This window comes from Lipotes vexillifer, unplaced genomic scaffold, assembly GCF_000442215.2.
Source record: "Lipotes vexillifer unplaced genomic scaffold, Lipotes_vexillifer_v1.1 scaffold240, whole genome shotgun sequence".
NCBI lineage: Eukaryota > Metazoa > Chordata > Mammalia > Artiodactyla > Lipotidae > Lipotes > Lipotes vexillifer.
In genome coordinates, this window is record NW_006797481.1 from 2,180,310 (window position 1) to 2,199,876 (window position 19,567).

At 38.2% G+C, this 19,567-nt stretch overlaps 1 protein-coding gene across 3 annotated transcripts in view; it reads left to right on the plus strand.

The window, feature by feature from the left end:
- Positions 1-11: 11 nt before the first annotated feature.
- Positions 12-19,567, plus strand: part of MCMBP (minichromosome maintenance complex binding protein) — a 58,936-nt gene continuing 39,380 nt past the window's right edge. Inside the window, exons 1-4 of one of the 3 annotated variants that reach the window (XM_007469568.1) lie at positions 12-120; positions 17,627-17,712; positions 18,330-18,470; positions 18,602-18,643. In XM_007469568.1, coding sequence (XP_007469630.1) covers positions 63-120; positions 17,627-17,712; positions 18,330-18,470; positions 18,602-18,643 — 327 coding nt within the window. In that variant the 5' untranslated portion in view covers positions 12-62. Of the gene's footprint in view, positions 121-17,625; positions 17,713-18,329; positions 18,471-18,601; positions 18,644-19,567 lie in introns of those variants that run through there. The other 2 variants (XM_007469569.1, XM_007469570.1) reach the window with 2 other exon arrangements.

A 19,567-nucleotide genomic window follows, 5' to 3' on the forward strand; every position in this document is an offset into this window, starting at 1 on the left:
GCCAGCGAAGAGGAGCAGCGGCTCGGGACGCCGGGCCGCGCCGGCTCCGGCCCGTCTGCGAGATGCCCTGTGGGGAGGATTGGCTCAGCCACCCGCTGGGGATCGTGCAGGGCTTCTTCGGTGAGTTGCGACGCCGGGGGCGGGCTAGGGGGGCCGCCGAGTTGACGGAGCCCCGGGCCCGGCCCCGCCGCGCGGCCCCACGCGGGGCTACCTCGAGGGCTCGTGCGGCCGAGACGGCCAGCCGGGCCTGCGCCGGCCGGTGCTCCACACAGCGAACTTCGGGCCGCGGCTTCCCGGGCCCGGCCGCAGGTGCCTCCCACCTGCCCGATTCGCGATTCGCAAGCGGCCGAGGTTACGCCGCGAGGAGCGGGCGGGCGGCCGTGATTGACGGCCTCGCTTCCCGTTTGGGCCCTGCTGGCGGCCCGAGCCTCGCGTGCGGCAGAGCTCGGAGGGGCCCTTGAACCTTCGCGAGGGCCGGCGGAGATGGGGTGAAGGAAAAGCACTTTGCCTGGGGGAAGCCTGCAGGATATTTCAAAACTTCCGGTGTGTCGGGGGAGTACTCGCTCCCTCGCAGCAGAAGTTGGCTCTAACTCCTGTATTACACACATCCTCTCTTTTCGAGATAAGATTTAGTGTTAACAGCTTAATTTTTCTTTAAGGGTGCCTTTAAAACCAGCCGGGTCTCCATCTCCTCTTGTGCCAGAGGTAGCAAGAAATGTTGAACTACTCAAACGCGCTCCTACATAGAAAGAGCTTAGAATGTGGCAGGCAAGCTTAGTAAATTTTAGCTGCAATTATTGTTAGTGCCACTTTTCTGCTAAGGAAGATTTAGGTTTGTTTGCAGTTAACTGGGCATTTTGGCCCCATCCCCCATGTGTTTTGCGCTTAGGAGTGGTAGATGCAAACCCGACCAGAAATCAGTGTGTTAGATCAGAACACCTGACGTGTCAGGAGGTAACTTAAACTTGTTGAGTGGCCTTCCTCACTTAAGACGTTGTGGGATATTAGTGAGAACGCCTATTAAGAAGCTCAGTAGTCCCCAGCAGCCAAAACCGATGGCAGAAAATGTGTGTACTTCTTGCAGGAAAGGCTAACTCAGCAAATCTTCATTCATTTTCCTTATAATTTGAACTAGTTTAGTTAGCTGGTTTCCCAGGCTGAAACTAGAAGCAGCAAATGAGAAGGGCTGGATAGGCAACCGGACTGTAGGCAGTGAACACCGACAACCTGATAAAGAAGAAATTTAAAACTATGCATATGTTAAAAAAAAGTTTGTTTGAATCACTGTATATCCATCAAGGGTGCTTTTGAGGAAGGGGCATATATCTCTCCACTGAATCCTAGTGATTGATGTTCGTAATGAATACTGGAACTAATAATTGACTTCCAAAGTGGTGGCCCCAAAGTGTGGAGTGAAGATTAAGTTGCACAGTAGGTTTAAGAGGGTGCAGGGGCGTAAATACTTTTTAGGAAAAATCTTTCAAAAGTAAGTTTTGGTGCTTAAAGGGTGAAGTTCCTGTTATTGATGTTTAGAAAATTTATTTATGAGAAATACCCCTATCCTAGTCTTGCTGGATCAATGAGATGATTTTATATTTGGTATATATTTGAATGTATTTGTGTCAGATTTTGTCTCCTGCATGTATGATCCTAAGAGGCAGACGACTCATTATAGTACAAAAGGTGTAATTTGGATATAAAATATTGGCTTCACAGTATTTTGTAAAGTTTGTGTAGTGTTGTGGGAACCTGGACCTTGTGGATGTGTTTCCCTCCAGAATGTCTTATTCTCATACAGGTTGTGTCTTACAGAGAAAACAACTAATATTTACAGTCATGATGTTTTTGTAGAAGCTGTTCTGATGTATAGTATATATTTTTGCTATATTTTCCTATCACTGTGAATATATTGAATAACTTTATCATAACAGCATTTACAGGTATGTTTGTGTGAGAAGTAAGTGAGGTGTTAAACTTGTAGACGCTTTTTGGTTTAGTAGGAAATTGTTTTGAATCCATCTTTCCCCCAGATAGAAAAGGAATGCCCGTCTGTTGTAGTTTATGAAGCTATATTCCCCCTCATATTGAACCTTCTTTCAGTTCTTTGATTTTGAACCTTGCCTCTAGGCTTTCTGCATAGGCTATTTCCTTTGCCTGGTCCCCACTTCCTCTCCCAGGGCCACTTTCCTGGCTAAATCTTAATTTTCCTTTGGGAACCTCAGTTAGGTACCTCCTGCTGCATGTAATTATAGGATCCTGTGTGGCCTGGAAATTAGCTTGTAAAGCATGTCGTTGAAATCACTTTTTTCTTGGGTTCCTCGGCTGTATTTTAACCCTGGGAATTCAGGCCGTGTATCTGCTTTATTCACCTAGAATATACCTGTACATCAGAAGGGCTCCGTTAACATTTGCTGAGGAGAGGCAGTGGAAAGACTGATTAATCAATCAGAAATGGTATAAATTGTGGTGGTTACTGTGACCGCAAATCTAAACTTAAGGACAGTCCTGGTGGACATTGTATTGGTTCAGAGAATGTGATGTGATCGTACCAGGTATGAGTTACTCTCACATGCAAATCCTAATTCTTTTTGCTTGGTTTGGATAAGAAACTTTGAAATTCTCTTAGAGGCCAATCATAACTGTATGAATCATAATTCATCTTTGTGAACCAATCCATATTTTGAATTTGTATCTGCCATATTACAATTGTTCGTATGTAAATTTTTTCCTATAAGCCTTCATAAAATGCCTTTTACGTTTCTGTACCAGTTTCTAAAAGATTTTTGTGTAGAATCTTGAGGTCCAAAGGCTTAAGATTTAGGAATACTTTATTGGGCTCTGTTATGTGCATAATGCTGATGGCTCAGTCCCCACAGTGCTTGTTCATTTACTGACCCATATTAAATTGCTTCCCTTAAACAAAAGCAGGAATCTTAGATGAGAAAAAGTTTTGTATACTTCTTTTTCTTTTAATCATTTTTTATTTTAAAGAAGTTTTTTTCCCTTGAATTAATAACTGCTGTTAATTTCAGAAAAGTAGGAATGCTTATCACCTGATTCTTTATGTATGTTCTCTTCAGATTGCTGGTTGGGTCAAGATCATTAGTTTTGATTATATTCAAGGCACTTTGGTCATATCTAACAGAACTAGAACTAGACTAGCTCATGAAAAAAAGGACATTGGTGTGTGGTGGAGGGAATGGAGTAGTGTTTTATCACTAGCATTTTAGAGAATTTAAAGCAATAATAAAATCATCTAAAAGTCTGTCTGCTTTTTTATTGTCACCATGATTCTGTACCAACAGTTCACCCCCTTTTGTCTGTACCCACCTTTGATCTCTCCTACCACCTGGCCCTTGTTAGACCACTGAAAAAAAGTGATTTGTTATAAGGCTGTAAAACCCAAAGGCAGGGAGGGTGGCTTGGTATCTCAAGAGACTGCTGAATGGAATTGGAAAACTAGCAGGAATCCAACCAAGCAGCGCTTCTCAGTTTTTCTCCCTTAGGCTATGTTCATCTCTGCACACAAACTTTATCTTTCTCTGTTCCACAGCTCCCAATTTCACCTGTCAGTTCCAACCCACTTGAGCTAGCATCTTTATCTTAATCCCAAATTCCAGGGTTAGAGAATCTGATTGGCCCACCTTGGAGTCGGGTCCACTAGTCAGCTATGGCCAGGGCAGTGTTATGTAGGTTAGTCGTAACTATTGAGGCCCGTACCTCAGCAGTGGGGGAGGTTCTCAGAGAAGATGAATGGATTGGGCAGCTGTGGCAAAAGCATAAATACATATATCTATACATGTGCATATATGTAGATATATATACATGTACATATATGAATTTTAAAATTATTGAATAATAACTTGCCTATGGTTAAAAAAAAAGCCAGCATGATGGTATTAAATGAAGAGTAGAAGTATGCTCTTCTCCCACTGAGGTCACCAGTTTTAACTGTTTCCGATTATAGTTCTTTTATCTTCATTGAGATATAACATAAAATTCACTGTTTTAAAATGTACAGTTCATTGGGTTTTAGTATGTTCACTATGAGTGCAATTATCACCACATCATTTCCATCACCCTAGAAAGAAGCCCCATATCTGTTAGCAGCCACTCCCAATTGCCCCCTCCTCCCTCCTCTTGCAGCCACTAACTTACTTCTGTCTATGGTTTACCTAATCTGGACATTTCATATAAATGGGCACATATAACTTGTGGCCTTTTGTGTCTGGTTTCTTTAACTTAGCATAATGTTATCGAGGTTCATCTATGTTGAAGCATGTATCAGTACTGTATTCCTTTTTATGACCAAAAATAATATTCCATAGAATGGATATACCATATTTTGTTTATTCATTTATCCATAGGTGAACACTTGGCTATTGTGAATAGTGCTGCTATAAACATTCATGTACAAGTTTTTGTGTGAATATATGTTTTCAGTTCTCTTGGGAATATGTCTCAGAGTGGGATTGCTGGGCCATCTGGTAATTTTATGCTGGAACTTTTTCCCAAAGTGTGTGCACCATTGTACACTTCCACCAGCAATGTATGAGGGTCCCAATTTCTCCAGTCCACTTCAACACTTGTTATGATCTGTTGTTTTATTAGTAATAGCCATCCTAATGGGGGTGAACTGATATCTCATTGTGATTTTGATTTGTATTACTGTAATGATAATAGTATAATAGTGTCTTTTCATATACATATAGGCCATTTATATATCTCATTTGGAGAAATGTCTCTTCAAGTTCTTTGCAGGTTTTTATTGATATTTTAATTTTTTTTGGCCACGCCACGTAGCTTGCAGGATCCTAGTTTCCTGACCAGGGATTGAGCCTGCGCCCTCTGCAGTGAAAGCGCGGAGTCCTAACCACTGGACTGCCAGGGAATTCCCCTTTGCAGATTTTATATTGGGGTTTTGTCTTTTACTGTTGAGTTATAAGAGTTCTTTATATATTCTGAATATTAGACCCTTATCAGATATATGATTTGGAAATATTTTCTACCATTATATAAATTGTCTTTTCACTTTCTTGATAGTGTCTTCTGATGCAAATTTTTAATTTGATGATGTCCAATTTATCTCTTTTTCCTTTAGTTGCTTATGCTTTTGGTGTCATATTTAGGAAACCATTGTCTTATGCAAGGTCACAAAGATTAACACCTATGTTCTTTCTAAGAATTTTTAAGTTTTAGCTCCTTACATTGAGGTCTTGGATCCATTTTGAATTAATTTTTGCATATGGTATGAGGTAGGGATCCGAATTCATTCTTTAGCATGTGGATATCTAGTTGTCCCAGCACCTTGTGTGTGTGTTTGTGTTTTAACATTTACCAGTTTATTTTGAAGGATATCATAAAGGATGCAGATGAAGAGGTACATAGGGCAAGGTGTGGAAGGGTCCCTTGTGGAAGAGCTTCTGTCTCCGTGGAACTTGGGTGCGCTACCCTTTCAGTATGTGGTTGTGTTCACCAATCTGCAAGCCCCACAGCACTGTTTGTTGAAAAGACTATTCTTCCCCCACTGAATGGGTTTGGCAGCTTTGTTTAAAAAATGTGTATGTGTGTGTATCAATTGACCATAGATGTATAGCTTTATTTCTGAACTCTCAATTTCATTCCGTTGATCTATGTTTACCCTTCTGCCAGTACTATGTTGTCATGATTACTGTAGGTTTGTAGTAAGTTGTTTTTTTTTTTTTGCAGAATAATTTTATTTGCAGAATAAAATTTTATTTTATTTTAATTTTTGGCTGTGTTGGGTCTTCGTTTCTTTGCAAGGTCTTTCTCCAGTTGCGGCAAGCGGGGGCCAGTCTTCATCGCGGTGCGCCGGCCTCTTCACTATCGTGGCCTCTTTTGTTGCGGAGCACAGGCTCAGTAGTTGTGGCTCACGGACCTAGTTGCTCCGCGGCATGTGGGATCTTCCCAGACCAAGGCTTGACCATGTCCCCTGCATTGGCAGGCAGATTCTCAACCACTGCGCCACCAGGGAAGCCCTGTAGTAAATTTTGAAGTGATGTGTGAGTCCTCCAAATTTGTTCCCTTTTTTTTTTTTTTTTTTTTTAAGATTGTTTTGGCTCTTCAGAATCCCTTGTATTTCCATATGAATTTAGGATCAGTCTGTCATTGCTGCAAAAAAAGGCACTTGGCATTTTGATAGGGATTGCATTGAATGTTTAGTGCGTTTACTTCTTTTGGTAATAGAGAATAGTAAAGATTACAGATTCTATGGGATAGGGAGGGTGGGAGGGAGACGCAAGAGGGAGGAGATATGGGGATATATGTATATGTATAGCTGATTCACTTTGTTATAAAGCAGAAACTAACACACCATTGTAAAGCAATTATACTCTAATAAAGATGTTAAAACAAAAAATAAAACAAACAAAAAAAAGATTACAGATTCTAGAGCCAGACTGCTTCTTAACCACAGGGCCATACCCAGGATATTTGTCTATAATCATTTTTTAATACCTCCCTTCTTTATACTACAGAATTATTTTCAGTAATAATCATGAAATAAAGCTATATGCAGTGCTTAAGGTAATTACATATTTTCAAAATAGATCTAGACATTGCTTCTATCAACTTCTCCCTGCCCATTTTAGAATTTTTTGTTGTTGAGTTCTGTTATGTTGATGTTGTTTCATGTTGGTATGGGTACCACACTTTAGATTTGAATAAGTTTGTACTAATTGTATAATTAATGAATTCTTTGTATTAAGAATAACTTAGCAAGTTTCTGCAGACAAAACTCAACTGTTTACTTGGTAGTGTTTATACCTACCTAATAGTTTGAATTTTGGTCTTTTAGTTATAGTTTGATATAATAATATTTTATATAAAGAATTGTCCAATGACTAATAAGTGAATTTTGATAAAACTGAAACATCTGCAAAAGACACAAATTAGAGAGATACCAGATCTTTCCACTGATGTTACTAACATATTTTCATAATTCATTCTTTAGCTTTAAAACAAATAGCCATTTAAGAAGAATACATTTCAATTTTAAGATATGATTCAGATTCAGTAAAATTTTCATGTATGAGTAAAATTTGCACCTACTGCACCTCTCACTTCTCACTGTTTCACTGATTTATTAAACACAAATAACAATTCCAACAAGTTGTCCCATGGAAGATAGAATTGAAGTAGCTCAGGTTCTCCTTCTTCATCTTTACAATCACTGGGTTATTGTTTGTTTATTTAAAATCTTTTGTATACATGTAGGACTCTAGAGTACCACAGGGCTTGGGGGATACTAACTGCTCTAACCAAGTTTGGACTGTTGTGTACCACTGAGAAATTTACTATCCAGACATATTCATGTAGCTGTGTCTGTTGGGAGCCAAGTGTGTAACTGAGGATTCTTCAAATTAACTTCTATGTAGAATGCAATATTCATTAAAGGTTAAGTAGTAAAAATGTGCTAATTTGACACTACCGCATATATTACTAAAACTCAGCAGTAGTTTTAGTTTAGTTCCCACTATTGTTTGGGATTAATACCAACAAAAGATTTTCCAAGGAGGAATATTTTATCACTGACATTGTTTAGAATTGGCAATTCAGAGTGATAGTAGAAGCAGAATGAATTTTAGTTGGTTTTATTATTTTTAAATTCTCTGCAGGAAATGTATCTCTTATTGCTAGCACTTAGGGTAGACAACTCCTACCACTTCTGTAGTAGGTCTCTGCTTGGCCCCTCTTACTTCCTAACTTTGAGTGTGAACATGTCAAATTAATTAACCTTTCTTTACCTCAATTTTATCATCTGTAAAATGGGACTAATAAGAGAATCCAGTTTTTTAAGCCTGTTAAAAGGATTAAATGAGATAATGCATATAAAGTGCTTAGAATAGTGCCTGGCACAGTCTTTTAAGTGTTCACTAAACATTAGCTACTGTACTTTGGTAAAATTTATAATTTACAACCATTTTTCTATTTTGAGTCTCAGTGTGTACTTTTGAGTACATTTGAGTCTCAGTGTGTACTTTTCCCCCCATCCTCGTTTTTGAAGACTTCTTTAGAGCTGTTTTTTCACCACAAAATTGAGCAGAAGACATAGAGATTTCCCAAATACCTCCTGCCCCACACATGCATAGTCTCCCCTCTGTTATCAACATCTACTACCAGGGTGGTACATTTGTTATAATTGGTGAACCTACACTGACACATCATTATCACCCAAAGTCCATAGTTTACATTATGGTTCATTCTTGGTGGTGTATATTCTGTCACTTTGGACAAATGTATAATAATATGTACATGCATGCATTCATCATAGCAGCATGCAGGATAGTTTCCGTGCCCTAAAAATCCTCTGCGCTCTGCCTGTTAACCATCCTCTCCCCTCTAACCCCTGGCAACCACTGATCTGTTTTTTACTGTCTCCATAGCTTTTTTTTTTGCCTTTTCCAGAATGTTATATAGTTGGAATCATATAGTATGTAGCTTTTTCAGATCGGCTCCATTCACTAGTTGTTGCTTTATGTATTTTGGAGGCTTTGTTGTCACGTATATATGTATCTTATTTTCTTAAGCAGTAGTGTGTTAAAATTTAATTATATTTGTTTGTATTATTGCATTTTCTCCCCATTGAAGAGAATTTTGACATCATTTTCACTAAGTTCTCCTGGCATTTTATTCACATCATTTTTTTACTCCAGACTGTTATCTTTTCGTGGATGTTCTTTAATGCGCCTGTTGAATCACTCCTTTGATTTGTGTCAGTTGCTTTTTAGGTTTGTTGCTTAGTTTTCATACTGGGATTTTTTTTTTCCATTGCATTCATGAATTCTGTTGTTTCTTGGATCCTGTGTCTACCTCTTTATTGGAGTCTTTTTAAATTTTAAATTCTTTTTAGGAAAGGTTGTGTGAGATGAGAATAAGAGGCGCATTACATATTGATAAAATAGTCAGTTCACCAAGAAGACCTAAATGTAAATACACATAGCAAGAGTTTCAAAATACAAGCAGAAACTGACAGAACTAAAAGGAGCAATAGACAAGTCTGCAATTATAGTCGGACATGCTACTACTCTTCTCAGAACTGTACCAGAACTAGTGGAGAGAAAAGCAGCAAGGATATAGAACACCATCAGTCAAATAGATCTCACTCTTGTAGAACCCTCTACTTAGCAACAGCAGAATACACATTCTTTTCAAGTGCACATGGAACATTCATTCACCAAGGTAAACCACATCCTAAGTCATAAAACAAATATTTAACAAACCTAAGAGAATTGGAATCATCAAAGTATGTTCTCTGACCATAATGTAATTAGAATAGAAATCAGTAACAGATAACAAGAAATTCAGACTTGTGAAAATAACATTCTGAACAATTTGTGGATCAAAAAGAAGTCACAAGGGAAATTTTAAAATATTTTGAACTAAAGGAAAATGACAACACAACATATCAAAATTTGTGAGATAAGCCAAAGTTGTACTGAGAGACTTCAAGGGCATTTATTAGAAGAGAAGAAAGGTCTCAAACCAATAATTTAAGCTTATACTTTATGAAACTAGAAAAGAAGAGCAAAATAAACCCAAATCATACAGAACAAAGGAAATAATAAAGTGCAGAAATGAATGAAGTTGAAAACAGAAGAAAAAGAAAATCAATGAAACCCAAAGCTCGTTGGGTGTTTTGGTTTTTTTTTACCCAAAAAGATCAATAAAATTCATATGCATCTTCAGACTGGCAAAGAAAAAAGAAAGTAAGACAAAGATTACTGACATCAGGAACAAAATGGGAGATACTGTTAGAGACATGTGAAAGAATAATACACACACGAAAAGAATAATACAAACAGCCCTATGGGCATAAATTGAACGACTTGGATGAAATCAACCAATTCCTTAAAAAACACCCTATTAATTTCCTATTTCTTTTGTAACAAACTACCACAAATTTAGTTGCTTAAAACAACATAAATTTATTTTTTTATTACAGTAGAGTTGATTTACAATGTGTTAATTTCTGCTGTATAGCAAAGTGATTCAGAATGTATATATATGCATTCTTTTTTATATTCTTTTCCATTATGGTTTACACAAGATATTGAATATAGTTCCCTGTGCTATACAGTAGGACCTTGTTGTTTATCCATTCTATGTATACTATTTCGCATCTGCTAATCCCAAACTCCCAATCCATCCCTCCTCCACCCGCCTCCACCTTAGCAACCACAAGTCTGTTCTCTATGAGTCTGTTTCTGTTTTGTAGGTAAGTTCGTTTGTGTCATATTTTAGATTCCACATATAAGTGATGTCATATGGTAGTTGTCTTTCTCTGTCTTACTTCACTTAGTATGATAATCTCTAGGTCCATCCATGTTGCTGCAAATGGCATTACTTCATTCTTTTTTATAGTCAGGTAGTTTTCATTGTATATATGTACCACATCTTCTTTATCCATTCATCTGTTGATGGACATTTAGGTTGATTCCATTTCTTGGCTATTGTGAATAGTGCTGCTGTGAATATAGGGGTTCATGTATCGTTTTGAATTATAGTTTTGTCCATATATATGCCCAGGACTGGGGTTGCTGGATCATATGGTAACTCTATTTTTAGTTTTTTGAGGAACCTCCATACTGTTTTCCATAGTGGCTTCATCAACTTTCATTCTCACCAGCAGTGTGGGAGGGTTCCCTTTTCTCCACACCCTCTCCAGCGTTTGTTACATAAATTTATTATCTTACACTTCTGGAGGTCAGAAGTCTGATTTGGGTCTCACTGGGATAAGATCACGTTGTCAGCAGGACTGCATTCCTTTCTGGAGGCTCTAGGGGAGAATCTACTTCCTTGTCTTTTTTCCAGCTTCTAGAGTTTGCCAACATTTCTTGGGTTGTGGCCCCCCTCCATCTTCAAAGCCAGCAACAGCTGGTCAAGTTTTTCTCACATCTTATTCAGACTTCCTCTTCTGCCTCCTACCACTTTTAAGGACCCTTGTAATTACCTTGGATCCCCCCAGATAATCTCCCTGTTTTAAGGTCAGCTCCGTCTAAATTCCCTTTTGCCATGTAACAATATATTCACAGGTTCTGGGGATTAGAATGTGGACATCTTTGCGGCGGGGTGGGGGTGGCGGGGTGCATTATTCTGTCTACCACAGCCACCTACTATCCAGACTCACTCAAGATAAAATGGAGTTCCCTCCTCTCAGGTCCACTCTCTCTCCATTGCCCACCTGGAACCTTAGTTTTACTATTTGTCTCTATGCATTTGCTTATCCTAGGTACTTCATATAAGTGGATACAGTATTTGTCTTTTTTGTCTGTATTATTTCACTTAGCATGTTTTTAAGGCACATTCTTGTTGCCATAATTGTCTTTTGACAAATATACAAAAGCCAATTCAATGGAAAAATAAGATTATTTTCAACTAAGATGTTGGAACAATTAGACATTTAAATGCAGAAATATTACTTGCAACCTAAATCTCATGCCTTATACAAAAACAAACTCAAAATGGGTCATAGATCTAAGTGTTTAAACTGTTAAACTTTTAGAAATAAAGAGAAGGTCTTCATGACTCAGGGGTTGACTATGAGTTCTTAGACATAATTCCAAAGACACAATGCATAAAAACAAAAATTTGATAAATTGGGCTTCATCAAAATTATAAGCTTTGTTTTGCAAAAGCATTGTTAGGCAAATGAAAGGCTGAGAAAATACACCTGAAAATCATATATCAGATAAAGGACATATCTAGAACATATAAGGAAAATGTAATGATTATTAAGCCAGTTTAAAAAGGGGCAAAAGATTTAAGTAGATTTGAATGGACACTTCACCAGAGAGGATATAAGGATGGCAAATAACCACATGAAAAGAATTCAGTATCATTAGTCACTAGGGAAATGCAAATTTAAAGCATAATGGGATATCACAACTACTGGTAGAGCTAAAATTTTAAAAAAATTTTGACAATACCAGGTAGTGGTAAGAATACAAACAGCTGAATCTCTTATACCTTGCTGGTGAGAATGCAAAATGGTACAGCCACTCTGGGAAATAGGCAGAATCTTAAAATGTTAGTCGTATATTATATATATATATGTGTGTATGTGTATATATATATATATATATATACCTAGCTGTCGCATTCTTAGGTTTTTTTCCCCTAGAGAAATGAAAGCTTATGTTCACACAAAAACTTGCATACAAGTGTTTATAATGGTTTTACTTATGGTCATCAAGAGTTGGAGACAATCTAAATGTCCTTCAACAGGTGAATGGAGAAATTGTAGTTCAGCTGAATAGTGGAATATTACTCAGCAATAAAAAGAAATGAACTATTGATACATTTATGTGTTGGGGGTTCCAAACCACCTGTATGTTTGGAGATTCACTAAAATGACATATATGACTCAGTATGTAGTTGTACTCCTGGCTAAGATTTATTAAAGCAGCATATGGTAAGGATACACAGCCGGATCATAAGGGGAAAAGACAGATGGAGTCTCTTGGAATTTATGCATAGGTTTCCTTATGCTCTCTCCCATGGGAGAGTTCATAGCTTGGAAGACTCGATATTAAGATGTCAGTTCTCCTCAAATCTATACTATGCAATATAAACCTAATCAAAATTTCAGCAGACTTTACATAAAAGTCGACAAGTTGTTCCTCAAAATTATTTAGAAAACTTGAGGATCTAGAATAATCAAGACAGACTTGAAGACAAAGATGAAGAACATAACTACCTGATTTTAAGACTATCAAGCTATAGTGATTAAAACACTATGGTATTGGCATAAGGATAGACAACTAGATCAGTGTAACATAACAGAAAGTCTAGAAATATGTTAACATAAATAAAATGAGTTGAGTTTGACAGTAGTGCCAAAGCAATTTATTTATTTGTTTATTTATTTTTTAAAAATCTATCATTTATTGCTGTTGAGGACCAACCAGGAGACTTTCCCCCAGTCACAACATCTATTTCTCATCACTGATGGACTTGGAACTATGATAGTTTGCTAATTCTATAGCAGGAAAGATTGGCAGTGTGTGAGTGAAGTTCCTGTCTTTGACCATGGGTTTGTGGCATATGTTTAGTGAGTGGTTATTTTTTGCATATTTTCTCTTTGGTAGATGTGTGACAGTTAATTGTTACTCTGTTTGCCAAAGCAATTTACTGCTAGAAAGTTGTTTAATTAAATAATGCTGGTACAAATGGATATCTTTTTGGAAAAAAATGAGCCTTGATGTCTATGTCACACTATAATCAAAAACATTAATTTGATATGGATTACAGACTTAAATGTGAAAAACAGGAGAATATCTTTATGACCTTGGGGTCAGTAAACAAAAAAAGAAGAAATTGAAAAGTTGGACTTCATCAAAATTGAAAACATCCCATTAAAAGACACCGTTAAGAATGTCAAAAAGCAAGCTACAGATTAGGAGAAAATACTTGCCCTACATATATCTGACAAAAGACTTGCATCCAGAATACACAAAATTTGTACAAATCATTGATGCCACAACAAAACCTTTTTTTTTTTTGGGGGGGGGGCCATACTGCGTGGATTGTGGGATTTTAGTTCCCCAACCAGGGAGTGAACCCTGGCCATTGGCAGTGAGAGCATGGGGTCCCAACCACTGGACTGCAAGGGAATTCCCAACAAAATCATTTTTTTAAAAGATGGGCAAAATGGGCTTCCCTGGTGGCGCAGTGGTTGAGAGTCCGCCTGCCGATGCAGGGGACACGGGTTTGTGCCCCGGTCTGGGAAGACCCCACATGCCGCGGAGCGGCTGGGCCCGTGAGCCATGGCCGCTGAGCCTGCGCGTCCGGAGCCTGTGCTCCGCAACGGGAGAGACCACAACAGTGAGAGGCCCGCGTACCGCAAAAAAAAAAAAAAAAAAAAGATGGGCAAAATTAGTAAGCAGGCACCTCACAAAAGGATTTATTGGAATGGTCAATAAACATAAGAAAAGGTGTACATCACTAGTCCTTAGGAAAATGCATATTCAAACCCCAGTGAAATATTACTGCATACCCAGCGCAATGACTAGGATTAAAAAGATTGACAAGACCAAGTGTTGGTGAGGTTATATAGAACCCTCATATGCTGTTGGTGAGAGTGTGAAAGTGTATATATTTTTTGTTCCTCAGTTCCCCTGACCACTTAAACTAGGGCAGGATTGAGTGCAGTGGTGCCCACATTCAGATGGCCAGGAATTCATGGGAAATATAATAGAGTGATATGTGTGTGCTCAGCAGGTCTCTTGGTTGCAAATGGCCCAACTCGATTCTACTTAAACCAGAGAAGATGAATACGTTGTCTCAGGTAACGGTTCCTGAGGGTTAACGTCAGGCTCAATTACAGCCAAATACTTCAGACTGTGTCTACAGAAATCAGCCTTTTTACTCCACTTTCCTCAGGGATGGCTTAGTTTTCAGACAGACCTTGGTCACTGTGGCCGCATGAAGCTGCGGGATTATAACCTATAATGTTGAACCCAGCTACTAAGCCTTATTCCCAGTATTGTCCTTGATTTGCATCCCTAAACTGATCATCAGAACCACTGTGAGGCCTAGGTCAGGTCCACCCTTGGGCTGGGAGTGACGGTGCTGTGGTTCCTCCCTCAAAAAGAGGCACTGTCACTAGAAAAAGGGGAAATGGATGCTAGTCTTGCGAAACAACCTATTTTCTCTACATTGTACTTATTTAATGTTTATTTCCCGAACTCCAATAGCTATGTCCCAGGCCCTTGCTAGACCCTGGAAATGTAAAGGTGAATTGTTTGTGAATAGAGAGCAGATCTGTAGCCTGGCATTGAGAACTCTGTGATGTGTTTGGCCTCATCTTCCTTTCGTTCAGTAGCTGTATTCTTTTCCAGGCACTTTGTGCTCCTTGTATTTGAATTGCTGGTAGTGTCCCTCCTTGTCCTTGGTTTACCATTACATTACTCTTTCTTCCCCCAGAGTGCTCTACGTCTGGAATATGCCCATCCCTCAGACCTCAACATGTTTCAGTTCTACCCTTCTTCCCAGGCCTGGCTCAAACACCTCTTTCAGAAGCCCTCACTGAGATTTTTTTGACCTACGTTAGTTTCTCTTCTTTGCTTTTGCCTGTTATTCTATCCATAGCTTATCTTAGCTTTAAGTTCCTTCAATTCTAAATAGCCTGATAGCACCTGGCAGAGTGCTGGGCACACAGTAGACTTAATAAATAATGGATAGTTATTGTACTTTTTTTTTTAAAGAAGATGTTGGGGGAAGGAGTTTATTAATTAATTAGTTTTGCTGTGTTGGGCCTTCGTTTCTGTGCGAGGGCTTTCTCTACTTGTGGCAAGCGGGGGCCACTCTTCATCGCGGTGCGCGGGTCTGTCACTATCGCGGCCTCACTTGTTGCGGAGCACAGGCTCCAGACACGCAGGCTCAGTAGTTGTGGCTCATGGGCCTAGTGGCTCATGCTCCGTAGCATGTGGGATCCTCCCAGACCAGGGCTTGAACCCCTGTCCCCTGCATTAGCAGGCAGATTCTCAACCACTGTGCCACCAGGGAAGCCCAGTTATTGTACTCTTGATAATTTTGGAATTATCTGTTGCAGTCCTTTAATTGTCCAGCAGTACCAGATATTAGTAAGCTGGCCTTTACTTAAGAACATTTTGTATACATGTAAGTTACTTAGAAGTAACTTACTGCTTCCCAATCACTCTTTGATGTAGCTTCATCACCTGTGATGTGGTATATTCAAGTTTCTTACACAAATGCAGTCAGCATAGTGGTGTTCGCAGTCATGGCTGCATGTAGGTCTTTAAACATCCATTTGGACTAGAAGCAAAAATACCCATTCTGTTCCCCTCCCCCCACCGTCCAATTCAGTAATCATTTATTGGTATGTGTCTAGTAGAGTAGTGGTTCTCAAATGTTAGTGTGTATCAGAATCACCTTGAGGGTATTTTAAAACATGAATCGCTAGGCTTCACCTCCAGAGTTTCTGATTCAGTAGGTCTTGGATGGGCTGAAGAATTTGCCTTTCTGACAGCCACTCAGGTGGTGCTAATACTGCTAGTCTGGGGACCAAGCTTTGAGGACTGGTTTACTAGTAGTAGATTTAACCCTCATTGCACATCAGAATCACTTCCTCGTTTTTCACCTCCACGAGTTCTTTTTAAGAACTGTCCTTTGCTCAGTTAAGTGAAAGCATTTGGAATCTCTGCTGCAGCATGGTGTTTGCAGGATTTTATGAGTATTTCTAACAGAATCAGCTGCACAACAAATACAGACAAAATTCCTTTACGCCACATCTCCATAGCACCTGTGTGATGAGTATGGTACCTGTGTGATGGTGGAAGTACTGACCAGCTATGGTTAGGTAGTTGTAGTTCATGAAAACATATATTCCTAATTCTGTTGATGATTCGCTCTTTGGTCTTGACCAATTCCCATAATTTTTCAAAGTCTGGTTTTCTTTAACATGACATTAAAAACACCTTTCTCTGATTTTGCAATCATCATTGCAAGAAGCATAAAATGGATGCTGAATCTTGGGAGCAGGGCAAGTTTCATGATAATTATCTGAGGTATCTCCTGTAGATTGCTTATTAGTTGTAAGGGGAAGAAAGTAACTACAGTGGAGAAATTGGCTGTCACTTTGGGTGATGAAAATTAACGTCATCGATGAGGGGAAGATGGACATCTTGTCTCTAAATGATGTACCTACAAGGGCACAGCATCCTTATGTAGCACTCTGACTGGTAACACGTAACTGCAATCTACTCATAAGGAAACGTGAGACAGACCCAGTGAGGAGATTTCTATTTTTTTTATAAAGGGTTTGTATTCTGCAGTATCATAAAAGATAAAGATTGAGGAACTGTTCCAGAATAAAGGAGATAAAAAAACACGATAGCTAAAAGCAGTTATGTGATTCTAGACTGGGTCCTGTACTGAGGTGGAAAAAGTGCAATAAAGGATATTGTTGGGTCAAATGACAAGTTGGAATATGAATGGTAGATTAGATAAAAAGTATTGTATCAATTTTGAATTTCCTGAGATTGATAACAAGTACTGTGGTTATATAAGATAATCTCATTCTTAGGAAACACATTGAACTATTTAAAGGTAAAAATAAATGATGTGTGTAATGTAATCTCAGGTGAGTCAGAAAAATATGTGGGAGAGAGAGAGCAAGCAAGTAAAGTAAATGGGGCAAGGTTACAGGTGTTCTTTGTAATTATCATTGTGACATATTTTTCACTGTGACTTTTTGAAAGTTTGAAATTATTCCCAAATAAAAACTTAAAAAAAAACAAACACCACCACTCTCTTCTCTTCATTTCAGGGTAATTGTAGAAATTTTAAAAAATCTGTATAAAAATGTTTTCAAAGATCGGTCTGCTTTTCAAATGATGGTTCCTGTTCTGCTTTGTCTAGGGAGCCTCGTATCTCATTCTGTGGGTGTTCTCAGGAGATTGTTAGCTCCTGAGAGCCTGCAGGGGGTCAGCCTCGCCCTGATTGTAATATCCAGCCCCCCAACAGGGTAGCTTCTGGTGTCTTGTTCAGTGCTTCCAGTAAGGCGCACACTAAACTAATGTGTGAACATTGTCTGTTATTATAGATTGTACCTTCAGCTTTGAACAGTATATTTTTCTTTCAGCTCAAAATGGAGTTAATCCTGGCTGGGAGAAGAAAGTAATTGAATATTTTAAAGAAAAGCTGAAGGAAAATAATGCTCCTAAATGGGTGAGCTCATTGCTACTGGGGTGGGGAGGGGGGGGCGAGGGTTGGGCAGACTTGGAGTTTCTCATAGTAGAGCAGTAATCCACATACTGTTTAAATATATATAAATTAATGTTCACTGCCCTCTGCTTTAAGTGCATATGTATTAAAAGGTTTTTGGTCTCTTTTGCAACTTAAATTCAAGCAAATAAGTGCTTCTATATTGGCGCCTCTAGGTGGCAGTAATTGACCATGAAAAAAATGGGTAGTTGTGAGAGATTCGATTATCTTTTGTTTTATTACCTTCATTTTAAAAGAGTTGACATGTACGAGTTTTAAGAGAAGAGCTCAACAAAGCAAATGCCTTTCTGCTAATTGGAAAGTGTTACGAAGGAAAAGCATCCTTTTACATTACAGTCAAGTGTCATCATACAAACTTGCAAAAACACAGGAAGTACTTTTGTTTAGCAGTTGTTTTATATTAACCATTGAGATCATTTGGCTCTCTTGATTTTGTGTGTGTGTGTGTGTGTGTGTGTGTGTGTGAATTGCGGTTTGAGTCTGGATATATATGTCTATGTATATGTGCTTAATGTTTTATACACAGAATATTTTGACTTGATTGTTTGTTTTCGTTAAAGGTACCATCATTGAATGAAGTTCCCCTTCATTATTTGAAACCTAACAGTTTTGTGAAGTTCCGTTGCATGATTCAGGATATGTTTGACCCTGAATTTTACATGGGAGTTTATGAAACTGTTAACCGAAACACAAAAGCACGTGTATGTATTGCTTTTTTCATGAAACTTACTGTTTACAATTAGTAGTATTAATTTTGTCCTTGTGTTGTTTATGGTAATTTTGATTCTGATAGATTGATATAATACTGTTATTTTTTTGCTTTGGGTCATAGGTTCTTCATTTTGGAAAATACAGAGATGTAGCAGAGTGTGGGGTATGTATACTTAAAATATATTCTATGATTTTTTTTTTTATCTAAAAATCTCTTAGAAGGTGGAATATTATAAATGATAAAATTAATTCCTTTCTTTCCTAATATCTATATACTTGCTTTTTAAAATTACAGGTTATGATAAGTTCTTTTAAAATGAAAAGTAGAAGAAAAATGAAAGAAGATTAATTTAGGGCTTTACACGTGCTTAATTAAATTTGATTAAATCCTGCCCTCTTTTCCCGGGAGGAAAAAAGTAAACTTAAGCTTTCTTTGATAAAAGGAAGTAATAGAAACTCTCTTACATATCAGTAATGGGAAAGGGAAGAAGACAGAATCCTGGATATAATTATAGTTGTAAAAGGAGTAGTTTTGAGATAGAAACTTACTAGAAAAGCAATTAGAGGAACCACTGTATATCTGCATTTTCTTTGGTATTGCTTTTCTGATAGTAGAAGAACAGCATGCAGAATTAAACTTAATTTCATTCAGACACCTGTTCAACATGCCTGGCATTGTAACTGGGGAAAGTTTAAAACTTATTTCTGGTTTAATAGTAGAGGAAGATTATCGGCCTGTCAAAATATATTAACTAAAAAATATCTCTCATATTTTGCTTTTTGTGTGTTTTTCATGTGGTACTATTGAAACACAGGTGGTAATTTTCAATTGTTAGAAAGAAAACAAGTATCACAGGTGGGGATTGACCAGGCAGGTGCTGAGGCACGACCCCAGTAGAAAGGTGAGCCTCAGTAGTTACCTCCATTCTGGATCTATTAGATTTCTGCTTTGCAGTCCAGAATCTTAATTTAATCAGGTTATTTAGGGCTTTTTACATTCTGGGAGTCTGACTCCTGCTTACCCAAACCTCAAGAGGTTGATTTATAAACCCTAATCCCAGCCTGTTAACTCACAGTAGAAATTGTT